The 25,963-nt window shown below is 45.7% G+C and overlaps 2 protein-coding genes across 9 annotated transcripts in view; both read left to right on the top strand.

Moving 5' to 3' along the window:
* The first annotated feature begins 593 nt into the window (after positions 1-593).
* On the top strand, positions 594-14,270 carry LOC130272837 (oocyte zinc finger protein XlCOF28-like). Of its 5 annotated transcripts, none has more exons than XM_056518780.1 (4): positions 594-714; positions 9,877-10,003; positions 10,086-10,172; positions 12,422-14,270. In XM_056518780.1, the coding sequence occupies exons 1-4, from the start codon at positions 679-681 to the stop codon at positions 14,194-14,196; spliced, it is 2,025 nt and encodes a 674-aa protein (XP_056374755.1). In that variant the 5' UTR covers positions 594-678; the 3' UTR covers positions 14,197-14,270. The 5 variants fall into 5 exon arrangements, with proteins under 5 accessions (XP_056374755.1, XP_056374757.1, XP_056374759.1 ...); XM_056518782.1 differs by lacking the exon at positions 594-714 and adding an exon at positions 739-866; XM_056518784.1 differs by lacking the exon at positions 594-714 and adding an exon at positions 1,509-1,804.
* Positions 14,271-24,277: 10,007 nt separating this feature from the next.
* LOC130272835 (uncharacterized) overlaps positions 24,278-25,963 on the top strand; it is a 92,241-nt gene continuing 90,555 nt past the window's right edge. For 3 of the 4 annotated variants that reach the window (XM_056518774.1, XM_056518773.1, XM_056518776.1), the window contains exon 1: positions 24,279-24,476. The gene's annotated coding sequence lies outside the window, so the exon portion shown is untranslated. Of the gene's footprint in view, positions 24,477-25,963 lie in introns of all 4 variants that reach the window. The other variant, XM_056518775.1, reaches the window with a different exon arrangement.

The raw sequence follows: 25,963 nt of genomic DNA on the forward strand, positions 1-25,963 counted from the left end.
GTGAGAGTGGTATTGTCTCAGCAGCTCCTCGGCTCCTCTCTCTCTCTTTCCCTCCTCTCATTGTCAGTGTGGTATTGTCTCAGCAGCTCACTGGTTCCTCCCTTTCGCCTAACAGGAAGTTGTGTAATTCTCTTAGTGTCAGTGTGGTGTTGTCTCAGCAGCTCCCCAGCTTCTCTCTCTCTCTCTTGACTGAAAGTTGTGTAGTCATCTCATTGTCAGTGTGGTGTTTTCTCTTCCCCCCTCTCTTTCTCTCTCTCGTTACAGGAAGTTGTTTCAGTGGGGTGCTCCCGGGCTCCTACTTCTCCCAGAGGAGCAGACAGGGAATGCATAGCAGGTGCTGCAACCTCACTATATGACAGTCTTCTGTGAAATGATATGTTCTGCAGCAGCTCTGGGCAGGGAATTAGCAGGAGTGCTTTGGAAGTCAGAATACCTTTTTATAGGTGTATTTACACATACAGTATCCTGCGCATATTTGATGCTACAGATTTCAATGTAAACTAAATGATTGAACCCCCGATTTAAAATCTGCAGCATGAATTATGCGCAAGATACTGTATGTGTGAACACACCCCTAATAGAGATGGTGGTCAAACAAGATATCCTGGGATATCATTGGGTATATGTGGTGAAGGTGAAATTATATTTTCCATACTGAATTATTTGCATCTAGGCAACATGGTTTCATCTTCAACATGGAGGTGGGCGCTGAAGGTGAGACCTCTTGGGCGGTGGGAATCAAGGACAACAGTGGACAGTCTATATACTCTATGGCAGTGGTTTCAAACTCAAAACTTCAACTCCCAGCATACCTGGACACTAAAGGTCTGTCTTTGTCCTCCAGAGGATGCGCACTGTCCCGAAAGGTAAATCAAGGCTTCCCTCTCATATTATCCCTTAGTGCAGTGGTCTTCAAACTGCGGTCCTCCAGCTGTTGCAAAACTTCAACGGCTGTCAGGGCATGCTGGGAGTTGAAGCCTCAGATTTGTCCCTGTTCTATTCCAATGGGTTGGTGACCCCCAGTACTGGGTGGGGACCACTGGGTTAGAGTATGAATATTGTTTTACCCCGGTTACGGAAGAAAGCAGGTGGTGCCGCAATGGCGGCCCAGAAGATCAACAGCTCCGACAAAGATATACGTTATAATGAATACAGACTGCTGACTAGTGCCGGACTACAACCACCATCATGGCAGCACATTGATACACGCGCTAAAACTAATAGGGGGAGATTAATCAAATCCTGTCCAGAGGAAAAGTTGCTGAGTTGCCCATAGCAACCAATCAGATCGCTTCTTTCATTTTTCACAGGCGTTTTCAAAAATAAAAGCAGCGATCTGATTGGTTTCTATGGGCAACTCAGCCACTTTTCCTCTGGACGGGTCTTCATAAATCTCCCCCGATTTATCAAAACTTGTGAAGAGGAAAAGTCGACCGGTTGCCCATAGAAACCAATCAGATCGCTGCTTTCATTTTTGAAAAGGCCTGTGAAAAATGAAAGTAGCGATCTGATTGGTTGCTATGGGCAACTGGTCGACTTTTCCTCAGCACAGGTCTTCTCCATTGACTTGTTATCATAGCTATAAACACGAACGCCGATGGTGATCACAACAAGTCAGCCATATTCTCATCCCAGGCCTGGCGACTATGGATATTCTAACCTCGCTATTGGCCGCCATGCTGGAGTCTGACCAGAGAATGCGAGGGGGGCGGTATCACGTAGTCGCAGCACGGAGGAGAGGAGCGCTCTGCAGGGAGTCAGATAGAAAACAATGGGGGGGGGGGATTTATCCTGAATGTCGCAGGTAAACGATTTTTCCATTCCTTTGTAATGTGTACGAGCGCCAAAGTTATGAAATGGTTCCACGGCATGTGAGAAATACGGAGCTAGTAGACAATTGTTTTTGTAGATTACACTGATGCAACTTTTTTTGCAACTTTTTAATCCGTTGCGCCACAATGTGCGACGTTTTACAAAGGCCGTCCACAGGCAGTTTCGTGGGCCAGGTATCAGCCGGTGGAGATTTGTGACAAATTGAGCAATAAGCCCCACGTGATGAAGTCCCGATGACTGCAATAAGTCGCCCAGACTATGGCGTAGATACAGAATTTTTTTTTAAAAAGCGTCTAAAGACAAATCATGCAACAAGTTAACACCATAAAAACAACATCAACAACGAGACCCCCTGTGAGACTGATTACAGCATCGTCAACAATCCGTCGCTCTCCAGCTGTTGCAAAACTACAACTCCCAGCATGCCCGGACAGCTTCTACAAGGAGGTCAGTGACCACAGCAGATCACACAGGATAATGCAGATCACATGATGCATGAAAATGTTGTAGAAATGCGCCGGCATCCAGTGGAGAACATGAACCGCCGCCGGCCACATTCATTTCAGGGCAGAATTCACATTGTGGCATTTACTGCAGTATTTATTTCAAACGTTTAAGGGGTACCCCACCCCTAAACATGTTATCCCCTATCCAAAACTGTCACACCTCCTCCCATAGATATGAATGGAGGGAGCGTGATGGCTGTGGTCTCCTCCTCATGTAATTCCCTTACTACTGGGGTGACACACTGTAACAAACCTCCTCCTCATGTAATCTCATTACTACTGGGGTGACACACTGTAACAAACCTCCTCCTCATGTAATCTCATTACTACTGGGGTGACACACTGTAACAAACCTCCTCCTCCTCCTCATGTAATCTCCTTACTACTTGGGTGACACACTGTAACAAACCTCCTAGTCATGTAATCTCCTTACTACTGGGGTGACACACTGTAACAAACCTCCTAGTCATGTAATCTCCTTACTACTGGGGTGACACACTGTAACAAACCTCCTCCTCATATAATCTTCATACTAATGGGGTGACACACTCTAACAAACCTCCTCCTCATGTAATCTCCTTACTACTGGAGTGACACACTGTAACAAACCTCCTCCTCATGTAATCTCCTTACTACTGGAGTGACACACTGTAACAAACCTCCTCCTCGTGTAATCTCCTTACTACTGGAGTGACACACTAACAAACCTCCTCCTAATGTAATCTCCTTACTACTGGGGTGACACACTGTAACGAACCTCCTCCTCATGTAATCTCCTTACTACTGGGGTGACACACTGTAACAAACCCCCTCCTCCTCGTGTAATCTCCTTACTACTTGGGTGACACACTGTAACAAACCTCCTAGTCATGTAATCTCCTTACTACTGGGGTGACACACTGTAACAAACCTCCTCCTCATATAATCTCCATACTAATGGGGTGACACACTGTAACAAACCCCCTCCTCCTCATGTAATCTCCTTACTACTGGTGTGACACACTGTAACAAACCTCCTCCTCATGTAATCTCCTTACTACTGGGGTGACACACTGTAACAAACCTCCTCCTCATATAATCTCACTACTGGGGTGACACACTGTAACAAACCTCCTCCTCATATAATCTCCTTACTACTGGGGTGACACACTGTAACAAACCTCCTCCTCATGTAATCTCCTTACTACTGGGGTGATACACTGTAATAAACCTCCTCCTCATATAATCTCCTTACTACTGGGGTGACACACTGTAACAAACCTCCTCCTCATATAATCTCCATACTAATGGGGTGACACACTGTAACAAACCCCCTCCTCGTCATGTAATCTCCTTACTACTGGGGTGACACACTGTAACAAACCCCCTCCTCCTCATGTAATCTCCTTACTCTGTGGTGACACACTGTAACAAACCTCCTCCTCATGTAATCTCCTTACTACTGGGGTGACACACTGTAACAAACCTCCTCCTCATATAATCTCCTTACTACTGGGGTGACACACTGTAACAAACCTCCTCCTCATATAATCTCCTTACTACTGGGGTGACACACTGTAACAAACCTCCTCCTCATGTAATCTCCTTACTACTGGGGTGACACACTGTAACAAACCTCCTCCTCATATAATCTCCTTACTACTGGGGTGACACACTGTACCAAACCTCCTCCTCATATAATCTCCTTACTACTGGGGTGACACACTGTAACAAACCTCCTCCTCATATAATCTCCTTACTACTGGGGTGACACATTGTAACAAACCTCCTCCTCATGTAATCACCTTACTACTGGGGTGACACACTGTAACAAACCTCCTCCTCATGTAATCACCTTACTACTGGGGTAACAGTTTAGCGTCTGTCAGGACCTGGAGAAATACATTTCTTGCGGAGGGCAGTGCGGTGCTCCCATTAGAAGAGCGCTCTAGGCAGCAGCCTATTTTGCCTATAGGTGGAGCCGGCCCTGCTTATCCCTTTGGATAGGGGACAAGATGTTTAGGGGCGGATTACCCTTTTAACTTGTTAAGGACCATGGGCGTACCTGTACCTGTCCTGGTACCACAATTTGAAGCGTGCTCACGAGCTGAGCACGCTTCATACCCGGTGGGTATGTTTTATTTTCTCGCTCTGAGTGCTGTTTTTATGTTTTTTTTTTTAATATCTATTTTATAAATTTTTTGCTTTTATAATATTATTTTTCTTTTTTTTGTGAACTCTTGTGGTTATGCAGCATGCGCTCAGTAAGTCGTTCTTCATTTTTTTTTATATTTATTTAGGTTTTATGTATTTATTTATATGTTTATTATTTGCTTTTATAACATTTTTATTCTTTTTTGTGAACTCTTGTGGTTATGCAGCATGCTCTGAATATATGTCGATCCTCTGGTGTCTTTAATATTTATTTATTTTTTGCTTTTCTAACATTTTTATTCTTTTTTGTGAAGTCTTGTGGTTATGCAGCATGCGCTCAGTATATTGTTCTTCAATTTTTTTTTTATATTTATTCATGTTTTATTTATTTATTTATATATTTATTATTTGCTTTTATATATTTTTTTTCCTTTTCGTGAAGTCTTGTAGTTATGCAGCATGCGCTCAGTAAGTCGTTCTTCAAATTTTTTTTATATTTATTTATGTTTTATTTATTTATATATTTATTATTTGCTTTTATATATTTAGTTTCCCCTTTTACGTGAAGTTTGCAGTTTCTCTGGATATTTTTTTATTTTATGTCTTGTTGTTTTTTAAAAAATTTTTATTTAAGTTTTTTTTTTTCTCTCCATGCGTTACAAAATTAAAATAAAAAGTAAATAGTGCTATGAAAAATGCTTCATAGTATTTAAAAACTGCAAAAAATAAATAAATAAATAAATAAAAAAACGCATGTGTGCATGGCGCTTTAAGGTTGCAGGCGACACCGCTTTCCTACGTATCTGTACATGTTTTTTTTTTCTTCTGGTGCCCATTGGACTCTGCTCCACCTATAGAGAGTGTATACAGAGACGCTTCCTTATATCCCTGCCTGACCTTGTACAGCAGCAGAGCTGGACCAGTGTACAGTCCCAGGCTGCAAGGGATTGTGGGAGATGTAGTCCTGGCTGCTCTGCTGGCAGGATGTGGATGGTCATGTGATGTAAAGTCCACAGGCTGCAGTTCACACAGTGCAGAGGAGCCTTGGTCGCCCTATGTGTGTCCTACAGATGGTCCATGATGGTTGATGGGACGCTGGGGACGGTGAGTATTAACCCCTTCACTGCCTGCGATGACGAGGGATGCGTAAATCCGCAGGCTGAGATGTGACAGATGGGAATACATCATAGGGTATAGTCTATATTCAGTGCAATCTATTGTTCCCTGTTATCAGCCAGTGGGAAGCATAGGTGAATGCGATCTATCGCAAAACTACAACTCCCAGCATGCCCGGACAGCCAACGGCTGTCCGGGCATGCTGGGAGTTGTAGTTTTGCAACAGCTGCAGGTCCACAGTTTGGAAGACACTGTCCTAAAGAGAGCCTCCACGTAAACGCCATGACGACATCACACCCGCAAGGTACGAGAAGTCACATGACCGTGCCTGCCGCACCATCATAGCCGGCACTAACAGAGCGCCAATTTAATAGTTCAATGTAAATGTAATGTAAACGTTTGTGTCCTTAAAAAAAAAAAAAAAAAAAAAAAAGTTATATATATATATATATATATATATATAAAAATCATAAGAAAATCATTATATATATATATATATATATATATATATATATATATATATATATACACATACACACACATATATATATATATTAGTTCAGCGTTCAGGTGCTCCGGTGGCTGGAGACTCTTTCCTAGGACTGTATCCACCTTTTCCAGCCACCGCAGCACCTGAAAGCTGAACTAATTTATGCAGGATAAAGTCAGCAACCGCCGAGCCGAGAAGTTGGTGACGAATCGAATTACTATAACTTCACTCATCTCTAATATCAATATTTATAATAGAATTAATAATGATTACAATAAAAAAAAAAAAAAAAAATTATTAAAAAACCCCAACATATTTGGTAATGGCGCATGCGGAATTGTCCGAACTATTAAATTATCACGTTCCTACTTTCTGTAACATTTTTCATTTTCTGCAGAGCCGTCTTCTCTTTACTGCGATCCCCTTTGGTGGTGTTATTTTTTGCTTGCATACACATGGGGTGCATGTGTTTTGCTTCTATGATTTAAAAAAAAAATTTTTATGGTTCTTTAGTCTACGTAACCATGGTGGAAATTGTGCGGATTTTTGGCAGATTTGCAGAATTTGCACGGAATTCGAGCAGAATTTCTGCGTTTTCCAAATCAGAGTCCCAATGACTTCAATGGGGCTCTGAACGAAATTACACAAAAACGATCACATTCCTGATCCTGCACAGTCAACACCCAAAAGCAAAAAAAAAAAAAAAAAAAAATATATTTTTTAACTGGCTCATGGTGCCAGTTATACGCCCTATAGGACACACCGGCGTATAAGACGCACCCAATTTATAGGTGCAAAATCTAAAAAAATTACGATTTTGAACCCAATAGTGGTCTTCAACCTGTGGAGCTCCAGATGTTGCAAAACTACAACTCCCAGCATGCCCGGACAGCCGTTGGCTGTCCGGGCATGCTGGGAGTTGTAGTTTTGCAACATCTGGAGGTCTGCAGATTGAAGACCACTGCATAGGAGGTAATACTCACAATCTCCATCGCTGTCGCCGTGTCCCCGTCGCTCCGGAACGTCTCTGCTGCCGGCCGGGTATCCTCGCTCTCCGTCGCCGCCATCACGTCGTAACGCACGCCGACGCACGTACGCGACGATGTGATGACGAGGAAGGAGAGCGCCGGCCATACAGGGGATCCCTGAACGGAGAAGACACCGAGGAGGCAGGTAAGGTCCCTCCCGGTGTCCTGTAAGCACTAACCCGGCTATTCAGTCGGGCTGTTCGGGACGCCGCGGTGAAATCATGGCGATCCCGAACAGCCCAACTGAACAGCCGGGTTAGTGTCACTTTCCCTTCAGACGCAGCGGTCAGCTTTGATCGCCGCATCTGAAGGGTTAATACAGGGCATCACCGCGATCGGTGATGTCCTGTATTAGCCGCGGGTCCCAGCCGTTGATGGCCGCAGGGACCGCCACGATAGGGGTGTATTCGGCGTATAAGACGCACCAACTTTTTCCCCCCCAAAAAATATACTACGGTATGTATTTATGGATTATATATATATATATATATATATATATATATATATATATATATATCTCATTGGTAGTTGCAGGATCTTGTAATAACATTTTTTATTGGACTAACAAGATTATGTAGAGAAGCTTTCGGGATTCCTCCCTTTATCAAGTCATAAGCATTTCTGAGCTCACAAGGAGAAAACACACGTTCTATCTCACAAAATATGCAGGGGTTAAAACAACATATGTGGAGAATGGACATTGAGTTGGGCCATAAATTGTATAGCAATAGGACGATAGATACAGATAAGTATGGGGGGGGGGGCTGGAGAGCAGAGGTGAGAATAGTGGTTACGCTGGACGGACAATTTTACTATAGAACCATAGACTGAAGATAAGACTTAGACAGGGGAGGGGAGCAGGGGTGTGATGGTGTCAGAGCAGGGAGAGGGAAGACAGTTTAGCAAAGGTTATAGGAAATTTTGATAATGGGATAAGAAGCTTAAATCCACATTAAGTCCTCTGTTCTTGGAGTCATAAAAAACTATCATTTTGGCTTCAAATGTCCTTCTTTCCTGGGTGTTCTTGAAGTTTCCTTTCAGGATCTTGATTTTGAGGTCCTGTAGGGAGGGACCTGTTTGAGTGAAATTGTGTCCAACTGGGGTGCGATAGTCCTTTTCTCTATGGTTGTTGATGGCCGATCTGTGGAGGTTCATCCTTTTATTGAGTGGCTGACTGGTCACACAATGTAACATCCCAGGTCACACTTGGTGCATTGTATCATTTCACCCAAACAGGTCCCTCCCTACCGGACCTCAAAATCAAGATCCTGAAAGGAAACTTCAAGAACACCCAGGAAAGAAAGACATTTGAAGCCAAAATGATAGTTTTTTATGACTCCAAGAACAGAGGACTTAATGTGGATTTAAGTTTCTTATCCCATTATCAAAATTTCCTATAACCTTTGCTAAACTGTCTTCCCTCTCCCTGCTCTGACACCATCACACCCCTGCTCCCCCTCCCCTGTCTAAGTCTTATCTTCAGTCTATGGTCCTGTAGTAAAATTGTCCTTTCTCCTCTGTCCAGCGTAACCACCATTCTCACCTCTGCCCTCCAGCCCCCCCCCTCATCCTTATCTGTATCTATCCTCCTATAGCTATACAATTTATGGCCCAACTTAATGTCCATTCTCCACATATGTTGTTTTAACCCTGTATATTGTGTGAGATAGAACGTGTGTTTTCTCCTTGTGAGCTCAGAAATGCTTATGACTTGATAAAGGGAGGAATCCCGAAAGCTTCTCTACATAATCTTGTTAGTTCAATAAAAAAGGTCATTACAAGATACTGCAACTACCGATGATTTTGCTTTCTATATATACACACACACACATTTTTGCTCAGACTCTTAGGCTAGGTTCCGCTTAAAGGGGTACTCCGGTGAAAACCTTTTTTCTTTTAAATCAACTGGTGGCAGAAAGTTAAACATATTTGTAAATTACTTCTATTAAAAAATATTAATCCTTCCAGTACTTATTAGCTGCTGAATGCTACAGAGGAAATTCCTTTCTTTTTGGAACACTGATGACATCACGACCACAGTGCTCTCTGCTGACATCTCTGCCCATTTTAGCAACCATGCATGGCAGATGTATGCTAAGGGCAGCATGGTGGCTCAGTGGTTAGCACTGCTGCCTTGCAGTGCTGGGGACTTGGGTTCAAATCCCATTAAGGACAACAATAAATAAAGCGTTATTATTATTATAATAACGTCAGCAGAGAGCACTGTGCTCGTGATGTCATCAGAGAGCATTCCAAAAAGAAAAGAATTTCCTCTGTAGTATTCAGCAGCTAATAAGAACAGGAAGGATTAAGATTTTTTAATAGAAGTAATTTACAAACATGTTTAACTTTCTGCCACCAGTTGATTTAAAAGAAAAAAGGTTTTCACCGGAGTACCCCTTTAAAAATTGCGCTTAGAAATTCCGCAGCAGCAGAATCCCATTGCTGTCAATGGGATTCCGCTGAAGACTGCACATGACGGATTTTTAGTGATCACGGTCTTTAGGCAGAATACATTGCCGTCTATGGGAACGGCAATGTCCGTGCGGTACTAGATTTTAGGATTTAAGATTTTATCCACTCACCTGAACTGACGCTGTAGAAAAGATTGCAATATCTTACCACAGTTCCTATTTGCATTTCCACACCCTTATTTTTGTGACCACACCCACTTATAAATGGCGCATTCCTGCCGCGTCTCTACTGCGCAGGTCACTGCAGCCCCTGCAAAGGTATAACTGGTAGTAAGGGTTTCTCCGTCATATTCCAGGTCCCCGTATCCTTTGATGAGGTGGCGGTGTATTTCTCGGAGGACGAATGGCGCCATCTAGAGGAGTGGCAGAAAGCTCTGTACAGAGAGGTCATGCGGGAGAACCTGGAGGTGGTGTTGTCTTTGGGTAAGGGGGCGGACATTGTTACAGTCCTGATAATCAGTTAGTGTTGTCCTGGGTGTTAATTCCCTCTCTATCTCTATGGCAGGATACCAGTATCCCCGGGTCCCTCCCCCGCCAAGGAGCCGTCCCGATCGCGAATCGTCTATCACCAATTATTTCGGATTTCGTTTGGGTAAGTGACTCGTTCGAGCGATCTATACGTAAGCCGTATCGGAAGTGACAATTGCAGGGAACATCAATATCCTGATATATGTTAATACTTTAGTGTTTTCCAACCAGGTTGCCTCCAGCTGTTGCAAAACTACAACTCCCAGCATGCCCAGACAGCCGAAGGCTGTCCGGGCATGCTGGGAGTTGCAGTTTTGCAACAGCTGGAAGCACACTGGTTAGGAAATACTAGTCTTACGGGTGGAGAAATTTTAGTGATATGCTTTAATACAAGCAACATGGGCATAGGCCACAATAGACAGGAGCTGCCCCATTCACTTGAATGGAGAATGTTACTGGGTGTGCTCTGTGACCTTTTTCTTTTCTTTTTTTCTAAAGGGGAGGGGGAGGCTGAGCTGTGAGCTTCATCTGTTGTCTTCTTTTGGGAACATCTATATCTAGATATATGTATGTGCTATGGTAGTGTTTCCCATCCAAGGTGCCTTCAGCTGTTGCAAAACTACAGCTCCCAGCATGACCGGACAGCTGAAGGCTTTTTTTTTTGTCTTTTTTTATAGTTAATTTAATTAATATTTAATAATAAACATTAAAGCACAAAAATATAAACATGCTGGGAGTTGAAGTTTTGCAACAGCTGGAGGACAGCAGTTTGAAGACCTCTGCACTAAGTGATAAGATTAGAGGGAAGCCTTGATTTACCTTTCAGGGACAGTGTGCATCCTTTTAGTGTCCGGGTGTGCTGTGAGTTAAAGTTTTGCAACATCTGGAGGGCCACAGTTTGAGACGACTGCTTAGGCTATCCGAGGTTCCTTCGCAGAATCCGTTCAAACCCCCCCCCCAAAAAAAATGCTGCACGCAGTACAGTGATCCCTCAACTTACAATGGCCTCAACATACAATAGTTTCAACATACAATGGTCTTTTCTGGACCATTGTAACTTGAAACCAGACTCAACATACAATGTACAGACAGTCTAGATCTGTAAAACGTGTCACAACTGGAGCAACTGACCAATCAGAATGGGCATTTTACTGGGAAATCACCTCTATTACTGAAGTGCATGCACTGACTGGTGTCTGGTAGCGCCCCCTACAGGACAGGGAGGTATTACATGTTCTGTACTCTTTACCTGTATTACTGTAGTGTATGCACTGACTGGTGTCTGGTAGCGCCCCCTACAGGACAGGGAGGTATTACATGTTCTGTACTCTTTACCTGTATTACTGAAGTGTATGCACTGACTGGTGTCTGGTAGCGCCCCCTACAGGACAGGGAGGTATTACATGTTCTGTACTCTTTACCTGTATTACTGAAGTGTATGCACTGACTGATGTCTGGTAGCGCCCCCTACAGTACAGGGAGGTATTACATGTTCTGTACTCTTTACCTCTATTACTGAAGTGTATGCACTGACTGGTGTCTGGTAGCGCCCTCTACAGTACGCGGAGGAATTACAAGTTCTGTACTACTCCTTACCTGTGCCAGGGTTAGCTGCTCCTTTTGGACACCAGGTGAGGGCGGCTCCATTTGGGACACTGTGTGTACTGTATAGGACCCTGAAGAAGCTCCGGTCCTCTACATAAACCATTGTTTCCCAACCAGGGTGCCTCCAGCTGTTTCAAAACTACAACTCCCAGCATGCCCGGACAGCCAGCGGCTGTCCGGGCATGCTGGGAGTTGTAGTTTTGCAACAGCTGGAGGCTCCCTGCTTGGGAAACACTGACATAGACAGTGATTACAGCTCCCAGCAGATCTTTATTACTTTTATATGTAAGGATTTGCTTTATCTCTATTAGTTATCTACTTATTTTTCTTTAATCCTCCCCTTTTCCTATTTTTTGATGACATTTTGGTGGCTTCAGAACCAATTACCAGGTTTCCATAGAGTTCTGGTCTCAACATACAATGGTTTCAACCTACAATGGTCGTCCTGGAACCGATTAATATTGTAACTTGAGGGACCACTGTACTACTTCATCTGCTTATAGTAAAGTGAAATGACGGACAACAGATGAAAACCTGGACCCCAATAAAGTCGATGGGGTCTGTGGGTCTCCCTTGGTGTCCGCCATGCAACAAACTGTCCGATTCCGTTTTCCAGCCCAAAACTGAACTACAGATGTGTTTCTAGCGTTATATGTATTTGGGACCCTTCTTCCCGTCCTGTTTTTAGGGTGCACTATTGAACACTAGGGTGGGGTTCCCCATTGGCATCTCCCCATTAATATATGCATTTTCTCTTTTACATTCAAGATGAAGAATTAGGAAGAGATGCCAAAGACATAAGAGAAGCCACGTTCCGCTTTCCGAAACATCTCGTGAATGGCGATGAGGTCCGCGAGACGAGAAGATCTCAGGACATTAGGAAGGTGCACAGGTGCCCCGACTGTAGGGCCGTATTCGGCAGCTGGTCCCTCCTTGAAGCGCATAAGAAAACCCATAAGGAAGGAAGAGTTCAGACTTGGGATGTGCATGAGGTTGTGAAGCAGGTTCCTGTGGTGACCCCTCCGCCCGCACCCCCGACAGGACGGACATTCCAATGTAATAACTGTGATAAGTCCTTCAGTAACCAATCCGTCCTCTCTCTGCACCAGAAGACGCACACCGGCGAGAAGCTCTTCAAATGCCCCGAATGTAGCAAGAGCTTCCAGAAGAGATCCCAGCTGATGATGCACAAGAGATGTCACGTAGAGGAGAGACCATTCCAGTGCACGGAGTGCGAGAAAAGTTACACCCAACAATCCAAGCTGGTCGAGCACCAAAGGTCGCACACTGGAGAGAAACCCTTCAAATGTAATGAGTGCGGGAAAGGCTTCACCAAGAGGTCCCACCTGAAGGAACATCTGAGGATCCACACCGGGGGGAAACCCCATAAGTGCGACCAATGCGATAAGACATTCCATTACCCGTCAAACCTGGTGGAACATCAGAGGACGCATAGCGGTGACCGACCGTATCAGTGCACCGAATGCGACAAGAGCTTCATCAAGATGTCCAAACTCATCGTCCACCTCCGGATCCACACCGGAGAACGACCGTACAAGTGCACGGAGTGCGACAAGAGTTTCAGCCAACAATCCAACCTCGTAGTCCATCAGAGGACTCACACGGGAGAGAAACCTTTCAAGTGTAATGACTGCAAGAAGATGTTTAGCTACCACTACACTATGATGGTCCACCAAAGAACCCACACGGGGGAAAAGCCTTACAAGTGCACTCAGTGTGACAAAGCCTTCACTCAACACTCAAGCCTCAAACTCCATCTTAAAGTTCATGAGCCTCAACCACCTGATGAACCTGAGAAGACGTCTTGTGAGGTGCCACCAACCCCAGACCCAACAACGCGCTCCCTATTCGTGGTGCCACCAACCCCAGACCCAACAACGCGCTCCCTATTCGTGGTGCCACCAACCCCAGACCCAACAACGCGCTCCCTATACGTGGTGCCACCAACCCCAGACCCAACAACGCGCTCCTTATCCATGGTACCACCAGCAGACCTCACAAGTCCTCCAGAAGATGTGCAGGACTGTGAGGAGGACTATCTTCCACGGTCACCCCTGAGCGAGTATTTAGGTGCCCTTTTACTTCCAGATAAGAAGTATAGCTGCACCGAGTGTAACAAATGCTTCCTCGAAAAGTCTAAGCTGGTTGTCCACCTGCGTACGCACACCGGGGAACGTCCCTTCAAGTGCTCCCTATGTGACAAGGCCTTCATTCAATGGTCCCGTCTGACGGAGCACAGGAAAACTCACACAGGAGAGAAGCCCTATGTGTGCTCCGAGTGCGGCAAGAGTTTCCTCAAGTTGTCCAAGCTGACCGTCCATCGGAGAATACACACCGGAGAGCGTCCGTATACCTGCACGGAATGCGGGAAGCAGTTCACTCAGCAGTCTAACATGGTGATCCATCAGAGGATCCATACAGGGGAGAGGCCCTTCAAGTGCAATAACTGCAGCAAAACCTTCCGCTACCAGTCGTCTCTTATTAGACATCGACGGGATCACACGGGGGATACGGAGACCTAGCGGATCCAGTGATCTCATTAGAGACTTTGTAGACCGTGTCTCAGGGTGGACAATAAAACGCTGCAGTTTTGTCTTCACAATTTTGTGCCTCACTTTTCTTTTCAGTATTATAGTGTAGATGTCTACGACGGGGGCTGCACGACGGGGGCAAGATCTGCGATTATGGAGGTAAATATAATAAACAAATTGTGAAATCCCCCAAAATTATGTCCATTCTCCCTCCATTTCATTTCTATCCCCCCCCCCCATTTTATGCCCCCCCCCCAATGTCACATCTCCTTGTCACATATACCCCCTTTATCACATCCCTCTTAATGTCACATTCCCCTCTAATGTCCCATCTCCCGCCCTCCATTCATGTCTATGGGAGGGGGCGTGACGACTGTCACGCCCCCTCCCATAGACATGAATGGAGGGGGCGTGGCGCGACATCACGTCCCCAGTCCCGAAAACCCGAAGGTTTCCGAAACTGGAGACGCAGCACCCGTATTCTATGGGGAGATCGCGGGGGGTCCCAGCAGCGGGCCCCCCGCGATCAGACATCTTATCCCTTATCCTTTGGGGCGGGGTGGATACCCCCCCCCCCTTGCCCACCCATGACTGTGGAGGTAGCCGGAGGGCTTACCTCTGCTTCCGTCCCTGTCCCGGCTCTGTGATTGATAGATCCTGGCTGAACCAGGCTTTATCAATCGATCGCAGAGCACACAGATCAATGTGGTTCTATGGAACCACATTGATCTGTATAAGGAATTTACTGATTCCTACTAAAAGTCCCCTAAGGGACTAATAAAGTGTAAAAAAATAAATAAAAAATAAATAAATAAAAAAGTTGAATAAGAAGTTTTAAAAAAAACACCCATTAACCCCTTCCATATAAAAATTTTGAATCACCCCTCTTTTCCCAAATTCCATATAAAAAATATGTAAACATTATAAAAATAAACATATGTGGTATCGCCGCGTGCGTAAATGTCCGAACTATAAAAATATAATGTTAATTAAACCGCACGGTCAATGGCGTACACGTAAAAAAAAATTCCAAAAGTCCAAAATTGCGTATTTTTGGTCACTTTGTATACTGTAAAAAAATTATAAAAAGCGATCAAAAAGTCAGATGTAACCAATCATGGTACCGCTAAAAACTTCAGATAACGGCGCAAAATATGAGTCCTCATACCGCCCGGTATATGGAAAAATAAAAAAGTTATAGGGGTCAGAAGAGGACACTTTTACACATACTAATTTTGGTGCATGTAGTTATAATTTTTTTAAGTAGTAAAATAAAATAAAACCTATATAAATTGGGTATCCTGGTAACCGTCTGGACCTACAGAATAAAGATAAGAGGTAATTATTACAGAAAAGTGCACTGCATAGAATTGGAAGGCCCCCATAAGTTACAAAATGGCGTTTTTTTTCCAATTTTGTCCCATAAATATTTTTTTTCTGGTTTCGCTGTAAGTTTGATGTCATTACAAAGTACAATTGGTGGCGCAAAAAAAAAAAGTCCATATGGGTCTGTAGGTGCAAAATTTTAAGTCTTATGATTTTTTAGAAGGTGATGAGGAAAAAACAAAAGTGCAGAAACGAAAAAACCCTGCATCTTTAACCCATTAAGGACTCAGGGGTTTTTCAGTTTTTGCACTTTCGTTTTTTCCTCCTTACCTTTTAAAAATCATAACCCTTTCAATTTTCCAACTAAAAATCCATATTATGGCTTATTTTTTGCGTCGCCAATTCTACTTTGCAGTGACATCAGTCATTTTACCCAAAAATTCACGGCGAAACGGAAAAAAAATCATTGTGCGACAAAATCGAAGAAAAAACACCATTTTGTAACTTTTGGGGGCTTCCGTTTCTACGCAGTGCATATTTCGGTAAAAATTACGCCTTATCTTTATTCTGTAGGTCCATACGGTTAAAATGATCCCCTACTTATATAGGTGATTTTGTCGCACTTCTGAAAAAAATCATAACTACATGCAGGAAAATTTATACGTTTAAAAATGTCATCTTCTGACCCCTATAACTTTTTTATTTTTTCACGTACAGGGGGGTATGAGGGCTCATTTTTTGCACTGTGATCTGAAGTTTTTAGTGGTATGATTTTTGTTTTGATCAGACTTTTTGATCACTTTTTATAAATTTTTTAATGGTATAAAAAGTTACCAAAAATACGCTTTTTTTGACTTTGGAATTTTTTTGCGCGTACGCCATTGACCGTGCGGTTTAATTAATGATATTTTTATAGTTCGGACATTTACGCACGTGGCGATACCACATGTTTGTTTATTTATTTATTTTTTTACACTGTTTTATTTTTTTTATGGGAAAAGGGGGGTGATTCAAACTTTTATTAGGGAAGGGGTTAAATGACCTTTATTAACCCTTTTTTTTTACTTTTTTTTGCAGTGTTATAGGTCCCATAGGGGACTATAACACTGCACACACTGATCTCTTATACTGATCATTGTTATCCCATAGGGACCTATAACACTGCACACACTGATCTCTTATACTGATCATTGTTATCCCATAGGGACACATAACACTGCACACACTGATCTCTTATACTGATCATTGTTATCCCATAGGGACCTATAACACTGCACACACTGATCTCTTATACTGATCATTATTGTCCCATAGGGACCTATAACACTGCACACACTGATCTCTTATACTGATCATTGTTATCCCATAGGGATCTATAACACTGCACACACTGATCTCTTATACTGATCATTGTTATCCCATAGGGACACATAACACTGCACACACTGATCTCTTATACTGATCATTGTTATCCCATAGGGACACATAACACTGCACACACTGATCTCTTATACTGATCATTGTTATCCCATAGGGACCTATAACACTGCACACACTGATCTCTTATACTGATCATTATTATCCCATAGGGACCTATAACACTGCACACACTGATCTCTTATACTGATCATTGTTATCCCATAGGGATCTATAACACTGCACACACTGATCTCTTATACTGATCATTGTTATCCCATAGGGGCCTATAACACTGCACACACTGATCTCTTATACTGATCATTGTTATCCCATAGGGACCTATAACACTGCACACACTGATCTCTTATACTGATCATTGTTATCCCACAGGGACCTATAACACTGCACACACTGATCTCTTATACTGATCATTGTTATCCCATAGGGACCTATAACACTGCACACACTGATCATTGTTATCCCATAGGAGACTATAACACTACACACACTGATCTTCTACACAGATCACTGCCGTGTATTAACACGCCTGTGATCAGCATTATCGGCGCTTGACTGCTCCTGCCTGGATCTCAGGCACGGAGCAGTCATTCGTCGATCGGACACCGAGAAGGAAGGTAAGGGCCCTCCCGGTGTCCTGTAAGCTGTTCGGGACGCCGCGGCGATCCCGCTTCATATCGCGGGAGCTGGCGCAGGACGTAAATATACGTCCTGCGTCGTTAAGGGGTTGAAGGGGTGGTTCGGAGGAAAACAAATGTTATCAGTTCAACTGGTGCCAGAAAGTTAAACAGATCTGTAAATTACTTTTATATAAAAATCTTAATCCTTCCAGTACTTATTAGCTGCTGTATGTGTGGTAAGCCTTGGGGGGTGTAGGGTAGTTGGGGTGTTGCTGTAGTATATGAGGGTTTAATTTAACCCTTGTCACTCGTGACGCCAGGGTGGGGGTTAAAACTCTGAGGTAATGCTGGGCCTATCGCCGCCCTTCCCAAGAGCGATAGGTGAGTGTAGAATAACGGATTGTCCACAACCGCTGCTGAACTGGAGAACTTGCAGAAACTTTACTGAAGATTTTCTGTACATGCAGTAACGGTAACAGTCCAGATAACAGAGTCTATATACCGTATTTTTCGCCGTATAAGACGCACTTTTTCTTCCCCAAAACTGGGCGGAAAAAGTCGGTGCGTCTTATACGGCGAATACACCCCTATCGCGGCGGTCCCTGCAGCCATCAACGGCCGTGACCCGCGGCTAATACAGGACATTACTGATCGCGGTGATGCCCTGTATTAACCCTTCAGATGCTGCGATCAAAGCTGACCACCGCGTCTGAAGGGAAAGTGACACTAACCCGGCTGTTCAGCGATTTCACCGCGGCGTCCCGAACAGCCCGACTGAATAGCCAGGTTAGTGCTTACAGGACACCGGGAGGGACCTTATCTGCCTCCTCGGTGTCTTCTCCGTTCAGGGATCCCCTGTATGGCCGGCGCTCTCCTTCCTTGTCATCACGACGTCGCGTACGTGCGTCGGCGTGCGTAACGACATGATGGCGGCGACGGAGAGCGAGGATACCCGGCCGGCAGCAGAGACGTTCCGGAGCGACAGGGACACGGCGACAGCGATGGAGCGACATCCAGGGCAGCGGTGACGGGTCCGGAGCGGCGGGGACACGTGAGTATTACCTCCTATGCAGTGGTCTTCAACCTGCGGACCTCCAGATGTTGCAAAACTACAACTCCCAGCATGCCCGGACACCCGTTGGCTGTCCGGGCATGCTGGGAGTTGTAGTTTTGCAACATCTGGAGGTCCGCAGGTTGAAGACAACTATTGGGTTCAAAATCTTTATTTTTTTAGATTTTGCACCTATAAATTGGGCGCGTCTTATATGCCCACAATAGACCTAGCCAACAGGTCAGGGACTGGATCCACAATTAAGATTTTCAATCTATCCAGTCACATCCTGAATACGGGTGAACACCTGCTCCTGCAAAAGGGTCTGTCTTACTGCCCTCACAATAACCCTGACAAATTTGGGCTTTTTTTGGACCTACATGGATTCACAAGATGCTTGACGTTACAACGTCATTTTGCACTGGCCACCAAAAATCCCAATCCAGAGATGGAAGAGACATTACCTGGGATACATCCAGATGTCAAAACCAAAAGTAAATTTTACCCCATCAACAGCCAGGGGCACCTTCTTAAGACTTTCCACGATCTGGTTGCCAATGACTTTCGGACCCTACCGGACAAGATCACCTGTGTATCCCAGGAGGGAAAATTTACCCCAGTGGAACACAGAGCCCTAAAATCCCTGAAAGAAAACACCAACATTGTAATCCGCTCGGCGGACAAAGGAGGGGGGGGGGATTGTATTACAGGATCTGGAGGATTATCATAAGGAAGCAATGAACATCCTGGGAGACACTACTTACTACCAACAAGTACAGGGAGACCCCTTTCCAGAGCTACAACAAAAAATATCTATCCTGGTGAGTGAAGGTCTGAAGAAGAAGGTGATCAATAAGAAGGAGAGGAAATTCCTCCTCATACCCAGCCCCAGTGTACCCTACTACTACCATCTACCTAAGGTACACAAGAATGAGCAATGCCCCCCGGGGAGACCGATCATCTCGGGTATCAATAGCGCTACCAGCAATATGTCTCAATACCTAGACCTTATATTGCAGCCCTATGTTAAAAAGCTGCCCAGCTACCTGAAGAACTCGGACGATCTGATCAGCATCCTGAAGAGCCAGGCATGGGAGGACGATATGGTGCTAGTGACAATGGATGTCACAGCACTCTATACTAACATTAGGCACGATCTGGGCCTGGCAAGTACTAGAACACATCTCGAAGGGGACACACGGATTCCCCCTGCACAGGTATCCTTTCTTATGGAGTGTCTCCAGATGATATTGGAAAATAACTTTTTTACTTTACATATGACGGCAGGACATACCATCAGACGAGAGGCACAGCGATGGGGACCCACGTGGCCCCCTCCTATGCTAACCTCTTTATGGGGTGCTTCGAGGGTAGCTTCATTACCCCCAACCCCCTTTTTTCCAAACACGTGTCTATATACCGGAGGTATATAGACGATTTGTTCTTTCTTTGGAAGGGGGACATTGATTCTATCTCCACCCTAGTGCAGCAAATCAACGAAAACACCTGGGGTATCAAACTGACCCCCAACATCTCCAGAACATCCATAGAGTTCCTGGATTTACAGATAACTCACACTGAGAATCGGATTACTACGTCCACGTTTTTCAAACCAGTGGATTCAAACAGTTATATTCCTTTCCAGAGTGGACATCACAAGAAATGGAAACGGAATATTCCGTACGGCCAATTCCGCAGGATTAGAAAAAACTGTGCCGAAGAAAAAACATTCAAAGAACAAGCAGGAATCTTGAAAGATCGCTTCCACGAAAAGGGCTATCCCAAACAGCTGGTTAGGGATGCATACCAGAGAACCCTCAAATTGACTCAGGAAGATTGCCTACCGGTTCCTGAAGCAGGATCCTCGGCTTGGGTGGCTCTCCAGCAGCGATGGATCCTGTTGTTTCCCTAGTCCATCCCTTGGAAACAAAGGGGAATGAAATTACACCAGTACCCATATCTCCTGGCCCCAGAAAAAGGAAACAGGCAAAGTCAGACAGAAATAATCCAACATTGAATTTTATTACCACATACTCTGGAGGCCACAGAATTATACAACAAATCATCAACAAACACTGGAATGTTCTGAAATCAGATCCCCATCTCTCTGGAATAATTCCAGATAAACCTAGGTTTACGTACCGTAGGGCTCCTACTCTACGCAATCTGATCGCCCCTAGCCGTGGTAAGAAAAAGAAAAAACATCTAACCATAGGGGGTACCTTCAATACCATGACCACGAAGAATGGAGCCTTTAAATGTGGTCATCCCAGATGTTTATGCTGCACTACCATCTGCCATAAGCAATCAACCATTACGAGCACCGCAACGGGTGCCACGTTCCACCTTAAATCCCGCATGACCTGCCAATCATCTTACGTGGTCTACCTGATAAACTGTATATGTGGCAAACAATACATTGGTCGGACCACACAACCACTTCACATACGCTTGAACCAGTACAGGACGAATATAAGAAAAGGTTTTCTCCTCCACAGCTTATCCAGACATACCAGTATTCATCATAAGGACATCCCTAACCCAATTACCATCACACCAATTGAGCAGATCCCCATTGGTGCGGACAACAGGTCTGCAATACTGAACAAAAAAGAGATGTTCTGGATTTACTGCCTCCAGACACTTCACCCTAGGGGTCTGAATGAGGCAACTGAGCTCATCTGCTAATATCAAGCTATAGACATTACCACCCCCTTAGGTCTGCCAGCCTATTTTCTGCCTAAACCATGTACCCACCTCAAATCATCTGGATTCAATGGAAGGGCTTGGATTGTCGGTTCCTATGTCTCCCATCCAGAGGTTTGTCCCTGCCATGCCTGAACAGCGACTAAGTGCACCGTCTGTCCATGGCCCCATACCACTGGGACTTCGTGTGCACCATGTCGTATAGTATCACTGCCCAATACTTGGTGCATGAAACTATACTAAATATAGAACGTATCCTATCTTTTGTTTTCACACGGGGCCTTTGTAACATTCTGTGCCCCACATGTTTGTATCGCTCACGATCCTTATATATTATGTATTTGTCTGCTATTTTTTGCATTATTGTGTATTCTGTGATTATGAGCACCCAAATTCACGGGCTTTTTTCCCTTTAAAACACAAGCCCTACCCCCTAGCCCTTATGATTGGACCTGAGGAAGAGGGGAGCCTGTCCCCTCGCAACGCGTAGTCCCTGCTTTATCCAAAATAAAGTGCATCTTTTACCTCATGACGGCTCCTGACATCATTTCCTCAGCTGCCGCACGGGTGAGCGCCAGGATCGGATTCCTTTTCCCCCGCTACCACTTATACGCAGGAGCGTCCTATAGGGCGAAAAATACGGTATACAGCAACGCAATGACTGACAGTCGGTTGGGACCGGTAAGTTCTCCTTGGAGTAGGAGAATTGGATTGCAGAGATCCGCTGGATTTAGGGGTTGGTTTAGGGCCAGTGATCTTGCGCAGATTTAGGGAATTGTAATAACTCACAATTTGGATTATGGCCGAGGCCGCAAGGCTTTGACCTAGTGGTTGCCGATGACAACTGCGCAAATCCTACCTGATCAGCAGCCCAGGAGGAAAGAGCGAGATCAATGGCCGCAGATCCTTTATATGGGCAGGGGCTGAGCCGTTTTAGATTGGTCCATGTCAGCTGTCACTCACCATTACATAGGATTGTGGGTGATCACCTGACCACCAAAGGTCCTTCAACATACCATAGTGTTCTAAGGAACGGGTCACATGACCTAAGGTCCTGCGACACCAAACAAGTGAGTAATGAAATCTACATATTTACAATAATTGTCATTAACTTATAAATATTAACTTACTAAGGGGTGACTAGGGGCTAACTAGGGAAGGGGACCCCGACAGTCCTAGGGACTCTGACTTTGGGGACCCCCCTACCAAGGCACAGTATGAAATATGGTGTCGGGACAAAACATATGCTCCACAGGAAGTTGTGTAGATGTTTCCGGTCTGACCACTGCTCTCTGCTGACACCTCTGTCCATGTCAGGAACTGTTTGAAGCAGGAGGTAATCCCCATATGCTGCTCTGCACAGTTCCTGACACGGACAGAGGTGGCAGCAGAGAGCACAGTGGTCAGGCTGGAAAGAACTACACAACTTCCTGTGGAGCATACAGCAGCTTCTTTGGGGAAGAAGAGGGGACACAGGGGAGATAAGGGGACAGTAATGACTGTGACACAGGGGAGATAGGGTAAAGGAAATGACTGACACTGGGAAAGATAGGGGACACAAATGACTGTGACACGGGGAGAAATGAGGGGACAGTAATAAATGTGACACTGGGGAGATGAGGGGACACTAATAAATGTGACACTGGGAAGATGAGGGGACAATAATGACTGACACGGGGAGGAGGGGACAGTTATGACTGTGATACGGGGAAATAAGGGGACAGTAATGAAAGTGATATGGGGGGGGGGATGTGAGAGGACACTAATAAATGTAACACAGGGAGAGATCAGGGGAAACAAATGATTGTGACACGGGGGTGATATGAGGGGGCAGTAATGACTGACACTGGGGGAGATGAGGGGACAGTAATAAATGTGACACTGGGGAAGATGAGGGGACAATAATGACTGTGAGACAGGAGGGAGGAGGGGACAGTTATGACTGTGAGATGGGGGAGATGAGAGGACACTAATAACTGTGATACAGGGAGAGATGAGGGGACAGTAATGATTGTGACACTGTGGGGGGGGGCAAATAGATGAGGAGGGACTAATGACTCGACACAGGAGAGATAAGGGGACAGTAATTTATGTTGGGGGGAGATGAGAGGACACTATTGACTGTGACACTGGGAATGTGAGGGGGCAGCAATTGTCATAGGGGGATTATTGGGAACTAATGACAGTGACACACAGAGAGATGAGGGAACAATATTGGCTGTGACACAGGGGCAGGTGGATGACGGGAATTTTAGTTCTCTGTGGTCCTGTCCGCCCTGACAGCTCTGTCCTCCTCACTCCCGGCAGTGATGAGGGGACCCTAATGACTGTGACACTGTGGGAGATGAGGGGACACTAATGACTATGACACTGGGGGGAGATGAGGGGACACTAATGACTGTGACACTGGGGGAGATGAGGGGACACTAATGACTATGACACTGGGGGAGATGAGGGGACACTAATGACTATGACACTGGGGGGAGATGAGGGGACACTAATGACTGTGACACTGGGGGAGATGAGGGGACACTAATGACTATGACACTGGGGGAGATGAGGGGACACTAATGACTATGACACTGGGGGAGATGAGGGGACAGTAATAAATGTGACACTGGGAGAGATGAGGGGACAGTAATGACTATGACACTGGGGGGATGAGGGGGAACTAATGACTGTTACACAGAGAAGAGATGAGGGGACCCTAATGACTGTGACACTGTGGGAGATGAGGGGACACTAATGACTATGAAACGGGGATGAGGGGACACTAATGACTGTGACACTGGGGGAGATGAGGGGGAACTAATGACTGTTACACAGAGAAGAGATGAGGGGACACTATTGGATGACGGGAGTTGTAGTCCTCTGTGGTCCTGCCCCTTTAGTTCCTCGGGTTGGGGGACTACAGCTCCCAGTGGTGCTTTGCGGGTGTCAGGTGACCCGGCTCGTGCACGGTGCGGGTGTCGGGTGTGAGCGGTGAGGGGCGGGTGTGTGCGGCCTCCGGTCTCCTCTCTCTCCGCCTCTTCCTGTCCGCCCCGGCCGCTCCGTCCTCCCCAGTCCCGGCAGTCACATCCCCGGAGCCCAGACAAAAGGACGGAGCCCGGAGAGCGGTATGACCGAGCCAGGTAAGGAGCCCGCGGGGACCCCGAGACTGCACCGCGATATACCGCTCACCCTCCGAACAGCACCCCGACATACCGACTGCACCCCGACATACCGCTCACCCCCCCCGGACTGCACCCCCGAAATACCGACTGCACCCCCGAAATACCGACTGCACCCCCGACATACCGACTGCACCCCCGACATACCGACTGCACCCCCCGACATACCGACTGCACCCCCCGACATACCGACTGCACCCCCCGACATACCGACTGCACCCCCGACATACCGACTGTACCCCCGACATACCGCTCACCCCCCGGACTGCACCCCCGACATACCGACTGCACCCCCGACATACCGCACACCCCCCGAACAGCACCCCGACATACCGCTCACCCCCCGGACTGCACCTCGACATACCGACTGCACCCCCGACATACCGCACACCCCCCGAACAGCACCCCGACATACCGCTCACCCCCCGGACTGCACCTCGACATACCGACTGCACCCCCGACATACCGCTCACCCTCCGGACTGCACCCTCGACATACCGACTGCACCCCCGACATAGCGCTCACTCTCCGGACTGCGCCCCGACATACAGCTCACCCCCCGACACACACTGCTCACACCTAGACGGCGCCCCGACATACCGCAGCGAATGTGCCGTTATCTCTCCTCATATCTGTGCTCGGTGACCCCAATATATTTCACCCCATATCTGCCTGCAGAGGGCACTCGAGCCCTGCACCCCAACAATCAGCCCCCAATATATATCAGCTGTGCCCCCAGCACCAGAGACCTCCAGTGTATTCAGCTACAGACATTTTATATGACCGGGACAACAAGGACTATCAATGTAAACACCATAGTACCCCAATATACCAGCACCCCAAAAACTACACCTACAACTATTCCTGTATCCTGATCACCTGCCCCATAATAATATATTCACTGCTCCCTGTATCCTGCCCCCATAATAATATATTCACTGCTCCCTGTATCCTGCCCCATAATAATATATTCACTGCTCCCTGTATCCTGCTCCATAATAATATATTCACTGCCCCCATAATAATATATTCACTGCCCCCATAATAATATATTCACTGCCCCCATAATAATATATTCACTGCCCCCCTGTATCCTGCCCCATAATAATATATTCACTGCCCCCATAATAATATATTCACTGCCCCCATAATGATATATTCACTGCCCCCTGTATCCTGCCCCATAATAATATATTCACTGCCCCTGTATCCTGCCCCATAATAATATATTCACTGCCCCTGTATCCTGCCCCATAATAATATATTCACTGCCCCTATATCCTGCCCCATAATAATATATTCACTGCCCCCATAATAATATATTCACTGCCCCATAATAATATATTCACTGCCCCCATAATAATATATTCACTGCCCCATAATAATATATTCACTGCCACCTGTATCCTGCCCCCATAATAATATATTCACTGCCCCCTGTATCCTGC

Source organism: Hyla sarda, chromosome 5 (assembly GCF_029499605.1).
Source record: "Hyla sarda isolate aHylSar1 chromosome 5, aHylSar1.hap1, whole genome shotgun sequence".
NCBI lineage: Eukaryota > Metazoa > Chordata > Amphibia > Anura > Hylidae > Hyla > Hyla sarda.